Source organism: Sinocyclocheilus anshuiensis, unplaced genomic scaffold (assembly GCF_001515605.1).
Source record: "Sinocyclocheilus anshuiensis isolate Anshui unplaced genomic scaffold, SAMN03320099.WGS_v1.1 scaffold251, whole genome shotgun sequence".
Taxonomy (NCBI): Eukaryota; Metazoa; Chordata; class Actinopteri; order Cypriniformes; family Cyprinidae; genus Sinocyclocheilus; species Sinocyclocheilus anshuiensis.
In genome coordinates, this window is record NW_015549579.1 from 78650 (window position 1) to 86707 (window position 8058).

The 8058-nt window shown below is 36.0% G+C and overlaps 1 protein-coding gene across 2 annotated transcripts in view; it reads left to right on the plus strand.

Moving 5' to 3' along the window:
• LOC107657576 (protein FAM198A-like) overlaps positions 1–8058 on the plus strand; it is a 26670-nt gene that overhangs the window by 3436 nt on the left and 15176 nt on the right. Inside the window, exons 1-2 of one of the 2 annotated variants that reach the window (XM_016445727.1) lie at positions 6140–6193; positions 6283–7411. In XM_016445727.1, the coding sequence (XP_016301213.1) occupies positions 6305–7411 (1107 nt within the window). In that variant the 5' untranslated portion in view covers positions 6140–6193; positions 6283–6304. Of the gene's footprint in view, positions 1–6064; positions 7412–8058 lie in introns of those variants that run through there. The other variant, XM_016445726.1, reaches the window with a different exon arrangement.

An 8058-nucleotide genomic window follows, 5' to 3' on the forward strand; every position in this document is an offset into this window, starting at 1 on the left:
GGAGCTGTAAAAATATATTGAGATGGTTTTTGGTACTTATACCGCAAATATATATTCTTAAGGACATCAAAACCTCAAATAAAACTCCAGAAAGGTGTACAATATGGGACCTTTAAGTAAAAAAAAAAAACTCCTAAACTATATTCTGTTGAACAATCCTGTTTCCCTTAGATACTACATTAAAAGATGATAAACCATTGACTCGTTTTGTGCTTTTCTAAATGTACTTATTACTTCCTTGCACAACTGCACAGCACAAATAGTTAAAAAGCAGTTCTCCAGTATCCACTTTTTCCCAGTGGTGAGAAACAGGAAGTAGAATGTCCCCCTTGAGACCTAAATTTGAACTGCCTTCTCTCAATCTGCTCAACATTTTGAAATCACAATGAGCTCACGCATTACTCACATGGTGAGGATCACAGTACGAGGATCGTTTGAACTCACAATGAGCTCACGCATTACTCATACTGTGAGGATCACAGTATGAGGATAGTTTGAACTCACAATGAGCTCACGTATTACTCACACTGTGAGGGTCACAGTATGAGTATCGTGTGATGTCACTGTGATCATCGCATGATCTCACGTGTTGACTGGGTGTTGATCAACTCCATCTACATTTTGATTATCATTCTGAATCCAATTTATAGTATTTTTTTCAGCTTTTTGTTTAAAATGTTGTTTATTTCTGTATTTTTTTATTTATGAAACTGAACCACATTCAAGTGTTTATAAAAAAGAATGCATGAAGCTAGAATAAAAGGTTATTGTTTACAAGCAGATATCCTGTTCTTTCTTGTTGATGTCTTGTATGTTCAGATTTTCATATAACAAAATATATACAAATTAATAAATAGGGACATAGTAGTACACTTAAAGTATATGTATGCATATGTAAAGTATGTAGAGGTTTTCAAGGGTCAGTGTGAATAAATCTAGATTTAAATTCAAAGAGAAAAGATAGTCTATGCATGACTTTTGGTTAGTTTCCAAAATGAGGCGATGTGAACATTACAGAGCACTGAACACTCTCATGAAGTATGTTTTATTAATACTCGAAGCTGGAGGGCGCTCTCGCGCAGAATGTCCTAAACTGACTCATAGAAGTAATAACTTATGATGTGCAGGAAATCCCTAATATGGACAAAGGCATCCAGCTATTGCTGTGGCTAAGCTGAGTGCAGACAATACATGCACGATTGCTACAGTACATGGTTTATGTGTGTTTTTCAAGTCATCTCCAGGTAATAAACAATGTATCTAAATAATGCAGTACTAACTGACAGCATTTATTACAGTAGCCTATAGAAACTATAAAATATATTTTCTGCCTTATTCTGTGATAAAAAAATGAAAATGAAAAAGTGTAATATATGAACAAATCATATAATTGCCATTAGGAAAATATAGGAAAAAATATTACAGAATACAAATTATTGGTAATTGTCCAGGGGTGTATTTGATTTCTTAACCAGTTAAGAGATAAGAAAAAAATCCTGTCAGTTAGACCAAAATGATGGCTATGCTCCTACTTACAATGCTTTATATTGTGATTTGAAAACGTGTCTGTGTCATAATTCTGAATGATGGAAACAAAAGTGTGATGCATCACAACAAAAACTTTCAGTGAGAACAGAGAAACAAACTCAGGCTGCTCTGGGGCCTTCAGTGTTTGTTGCAAGAAAAATACCACCTTAAACACACTTTCTTTTCTTTATTATCTTCTTTGTTTGATTACATTTTTTCTTTTGTTATTTTAACATGTAAGTATAATCATTGAATACAATTCAAAGTGTTTTTGAGGCCAGGCATGCTTCTTCATATAAAATGGTTTCTTGTCACAAATGGAATTGGCATGCCATGTTCAGTGACCATGAAATATAGAGACTTCATGTCTTCTGTCTAAAAGACAACTATGAAACATTTGTTGGGTATAAAAGAAGGATTTGCCATAGAAACTAGAATATTCGGATGTCTGCAAAACATGTATTTATGTATTTTGAAAATATGACCCCTGCACAACACAGAATCGCATTATGTACATGATTCAAACTTGTTACTTCTTAAATGTTTGCTTTTTGAGTAACAGAGCCCAAAAGAATGATAAAAGAAGTAAAACATTAAACAATATGATACATTTCAAAGAACTGAATGCAAGAATCTCCCCTTTAGATATTAAATCAGTAGGTTTTTTTTTAACTGTATGTAATGTGCATGTTTTAATTTGTACTCCTATCATGTCTGTGTGATGGCAATGCAATGAACACAACCATGACGTATCAATGCTAAACAAAATTATTTAAAAAAAAAAATTTAAATAATAACTTATTTTTTATATAATATGTAAACTTATTCGCGTATTATATAGCACCAAAAATATAATAATCACTCTAGACTACTTTCATTTTTCACTGTTATTTTCATCACATTCAGAACTGGAACATATTCTTTTAGCCATTGTTCTCTAAAATATGAAAATCAGGTATGCCTGATAAATATTTGCATTGCTATTTGTGTTGCCAAACCCTTAGGGAAACATACTTTGGATGATTCTAAAAATAAATGCAGCAAGAGGGTGTTTGATAAAATTAAACTGATCAGTTGTCATTTTTCCCTGGGGAATAACACTAAAAGGATATTAAACATGCTGCCCTTGCTATTGAGACACAAAATAGATAATTTTCACAAGCTTATTTTATTCTCTGCTATGATAACACAATATACTGAGAACACACACACACACACACACACAATTAAAATAAAGTTATTTTAAAGTTAAAAAGTTAAAGTTATAAAAGAGACAGTTATTAGAGAGAATTTTCACAACTCTTCAGCTTCATCAAAGTTAATGAAAATGAATAATAAAAAAAAACAAATTAATTAAAATTAATTTACTTATGTCAACACTTTTGACATAATCTGAGAATCATTTCTGTGGCAGATGTTAAGGAAATTTAAATGTGTGGGCAGAATCTGCTTCATATTCACATATATTAATTTTGTGTATTGGATAGAACATCTGTGTGATGTGACCCTTACTCTAAAGAGGGATTCTTGACAATTGTTATGTAAAAGAAAAGTGTTCTCCTTACTGCATACTGCACAGTATATAATATATATTGCCTACTATGTTATTGTGAAACAATTCATAGTAAAGAATATCAAATATTTCAGTGAACTTTGGGTTTTGGGTCTTGCATGTCTCCTTAATCAAACACACCTGATTCAGATCATCAGCTCATTAGTAGAGACTCCAAGACCTGAAATTGGTGTGTCAGAGAAAGGAGACATGCAAAATGTGTAGTGTTGGGGTGCCTCCAGGACCAGGGTTGGGAACCACTGCTCTAAACCACAGACACAACAACTTTCAGTGTCAAGTTCAGTCTATTTTGAGGTTCCCTACATAGCCATAGCCAACTTTGCATACACTCACCAGTGGGTAATCAAACACCTTTGATACTTTAGGAGGTGTAAGATTTGTTAAAGATTGTGAAGGTTTTGTTTTATTGGTTTTGGTAGACCCTTACCAAAAAGTAGTATACTTCAAGTTTATTTTATTAAGTATACTTAAGTAAAGGTCAAGTATATTTTTAAGTATACTTTATGTAGTAAGTATACAAATATCAGTGTACTAGTAGTATACTTGTAAGTGTACACTTGAATAAACTTCTTTTTCGTAAGGGGATGTTCTGTGTCTCTGGACCAGCGAGAGGCTGTTGCTTCAGTGGGTTGTTTTCCTAACAGTTTGTTTAGATAATGTGAGTTGCTGAGGGGTTTCATCTCTGACTCACCGTTAATACGCTGACCTGGATTTAAAGATTTCCTTTGTGGAACTGAACTGTTGTTGTTGTAAATATGTTTTATAAATGTGTGGAAAAGAGCCAAATCTCTTTTACAGATCTAAAGCTTGTAACTTTAAATAAAAAGGCATAAACAAGTGATTTGTTTTCTTCAGTATTTTTAATGTACAGTAAAAATCAAGATATATTTATTTGAAAAGAAAAATTCCATTAGATTTTAAGTAATGTTTTCAGGGGGGGAAATGTATCAAAATTAAGGGAGTTTAAGCTTAAAAAAAGAATATCTGGCAAAGGGCTAAGAAAAATAATTCAATTAGAAAACATATATTTTGTCCGATTTCAAAGATTTTTATTTATTTATTATCTATGTTAGTATTTAGTTTTTTTTTTATTCAAGCTCTTTTAAGCTCTGATTGGGGGATTTGAACTCTTGACATCTGGCAAGCAAAATCATGAAAGCTCACTGAGGCTTGTTACCAATGCAAGATAACACAAATGCCAAATGAAAATTAATTTTTTTTCAGGATAAATATCCAGTAGGCAAGATGCAGATTATTATGCTTAACAAATGGAGAGAAGCTGTGATCATGATCACGATTAAAATCTGATTTATCGTGCACCCTACGAGTTTCCATAATTGATTCTGTTATATTTATCACTGTGAAGCTGCTTTGACACAATCTATATTGAATAAAGTGCTATAGAAATAAAGGTGACTTGACTATTTATTTAGACACAAAACTATGAATTCTTGAACAGATTTTTAAGCGTGGCTTAAGTGTCCACAGTATATCTTTTTAACATTTGACCCCTTTACCAAACTACTGCACAGCAAACATGGTGAAGTCCTACATACTGAACCTGGTATCGGCTAGAAATCTGCATGATCTCCTCATGCATAATTATGACCTAGATATCCACTTGCCTTGAAAGAAACATTCACTTTTTTGTGTAAGTTAGTCAAACAGGCTCTAACCTGTTGCAGGTTGTGTGCTACTTCTTAGCCTTGTGAAACTGCACACAAGGCATTCTTTAAACTAAAGCATAATAGAAGTCTTTCACAGGTGCTATCTGCTAAAGTCATAAAAATGTCAGCCAGGAGGGAGAGATCTCACAGTATTGAGAAATGTATTTTCTGTTTAGCATCCAGACAGAGTATATGTGGAAATACATTGCATTTAGGTATCATGGTTTATAGTATTCACGGACATGCACATATTTATGCCTTTTTTATTGAGATTTGAATGTCTGCAAATAGGATTAATATCAAACATATGTTATCAAGTAATATATTTTATAGGCTATATGCATGCATGTTTCCTAAATATACATTTTTCTAAAACTGCATTTTCACTCGAATGTTGTGGAGTAACTATATATTTGTCAGTAGCATAACAGACCAGTGAGTATCCAGTAGCAAACAACTTTTTCTAATGACTAGCGTGACAAAACTGATTAAATAATACATAATATGAAACTATGGTTATGTGTTAAAAGAAATCATCCTTTTAAATATCTTTAGTTAGATTCTTTTTAATAGTAACTTGTACTTTTTCAAAAGAGCTTCACTCTTGTTTGGCTACTTCAGCTTTTAGCTTTTTAAGCTAAGTTCACCTAACACTATTTGTCACAGTCAACAAACGTGCTAATTTTCAGCAGCCTTTTCAAGCTATATTTTACTTTTCACAGTTGTGTGTATAGTTTCGGGATGATTGGTACCTTTTCTAAACCTTAAATGACAGGCTTCACCCAGTTTAGAATGGATCAAGGCTGGGGAAGAAAAATTTGAGAATGCGGCTAAAAACGAGCCAAATACAGTGACATTCTCCAGACCCTGTTTAATCATTCATGTTAAGAATATGATAAGAATTACAATCTTGAATCAAACATTCCATATTCAGGCTGATTAATTCTCCGACATATCTCCGTAAAACTAACAGCTGTGAAAGATCCAGTCTACATTCCAGTCTGACATTGTAGAACCTGAAGTGCACAATGGAATGGACACATATGGAAAATCTCTAGCCTAAAGCCACAAAGTCAATCTTAACCACATATGGAAATGGGTAAAAATGAATCTCAAGCATGTGTATTCAAAATCTAGATCTCTAAAAATATTCACTCATTTAGATGTCCCTACCTTCCATGAAATCCAAACTGTTCTTATTGTTTACAAAGCCTTTTCTCTTTGACATTTATAACTTGCTTGCTGACTTTATTGTATTGTTTGTCTTTACCACTGCCTTCTCTGCTGTGTCTTGCAGGCTTTAAGAGTGTGGTTGAAGTTCAGACTAAAATGTCGGTTTGTGGTGGTCTTCCTGTTTCTCTTCAGTCTATCGGTGGTGATGATATACACCCTTCCTCCCTTCCCATCTGAGCAGAGCAGGCTGAACGTAAGGGGCCACCGCAATAACAAACCCAGCAGGCTGGTTGAGAAGTTGTCTCTGAGACATTATCTTCCAACATCTTCATATGAACACAGCAAAACCTGGAAGAATCCTGAAATGAAAGATTCTGCTAAACATCTCCTGATGGTCAACCATCACCAACTATCATTGTCCTCTGTAAAAACAGCATCAACTGAAAAGCCCACAAAAAGTAAAGCAAAAAAAAAGGAACGATATCTGCAGAACATAAACAAGCGTTCAGTCACAGCATTTGCAGCTGGTGCCAAAAGAGGGCGAGCCGTTAAACTAGGAAATAGCAGCAACTCCAAGCCAACTGTCCATCTTCTTCGCTCCAGACATGACCTAGCATTCCCTCAGTCTGCCAGCATCCAAAGCCTCCGCCCAAACAACAAGACATGCAGGCACAAATGCACTCCAGATGAAGCCAAAGCAAAGAGGCTTGTGGGGCAGTTCTCTGATGCACAGCAGGTGGTAAAACTGAAACAGGCCCCTGGCGAAGCAGGAACACATGAAAGACAAGCAGGGCCCTCTGAGAGGAAGAGGCCCAAATTCGGAGCAGAAACCAAAGACAGAATTCCAGAAGAGGCTGGCATCAAGGATTCAGCCAATGACTGTTGTACGACGGTCTCTGATGAGACTTTCAATGATAACTGGAACCAAACCAAAGCAGTGTCTCTACCCTGGCTCAGTGAGGATGATATAAAAAAGATGGCACTTCTCTCCAGAGGCACTGTGTTGAGTAAATCCAGCCTTCCGGGCCATGGACAAGTGCTTCAGATTGAATTTAGTGAGAAAAAAGACATCTTTGCTCCAGCAGGGGACAATCATATCACACGCTGTGAGACAGGAAGCTGTGCTCTCATAAAACGTCCCAATGACTGGTTTGAGGTGTTCGCCTTTCACCTGGACAGAGTTTTGGGTCTGAACCGGAGCTTGCCCGCAGTGTTGAGAACATTCCACAGTGAGATTCTACCCTACAAGTACATCAATGGATCTCCCAGACCAGTGATATGGTGGGATCCCAGCATCCAGCATCTGTCTGATGCTGAGAACGACCAAAACTCTTTCTCACTCACTTGGCCACAATATCAGATTCTACTTCAGAGCAGGTGTGGTACTCGGGTGCCACTGAACTTTACAACCTGTGTGGGAGTTCATCATTCAGAGTGGGGGCGGCTCGCCTTGTTTGACTTCCTGCTGCAGGTAAGAAGCACTACTAAAATAAATATTTTGTTTCCACAAACTTTTGAGTATAATGTGTTATTATATATTTAATGAGAGTAAACTGCATATGTATATTGCAAATAACACAAAAAATAAGATTATCTTATAACCTAAGTCTTATGTCCTTAGGTCCTAACCCTAAAGCCTCATGCAGACCGGGATGATTATCGTGCGCACTTATCGCCGACGTTTTTCGACGCATCTTTTGTGTTCATACCCAAGCAATTTTCGCTGGCGATAAGCCGAGTGAACGTGCAAATTCACTCCCTGACATTAGATGGCGCCTAATGAAAAACAGAAATACCCCGGTACACATCGAATCCTATTTGATCTGCAATTCCTCTCCATAACAACTCCCTCTTATCGAGATTTTTGTAGTCGCTGTCGCGTTTGTCATAAAGCCCTTTGTGTTCAGACACCAATGAGACCAGCAGCTCTACATTCATCTTGCCTCGATGCTTCTTCTTGGTCTGATTACTTTCTCTTCGTTGTTAGGTATCAATGTGTGCTCGGCAAGACAGTTTTGTGCTTGAGCGCCACCAAGTCGTGTTTTACTGTAACTTCAGCAGCTCCAGGCACCTGAACAAAAGTGCCAATCTCATTGGTCGGCCAGTTTTTAACGCGGC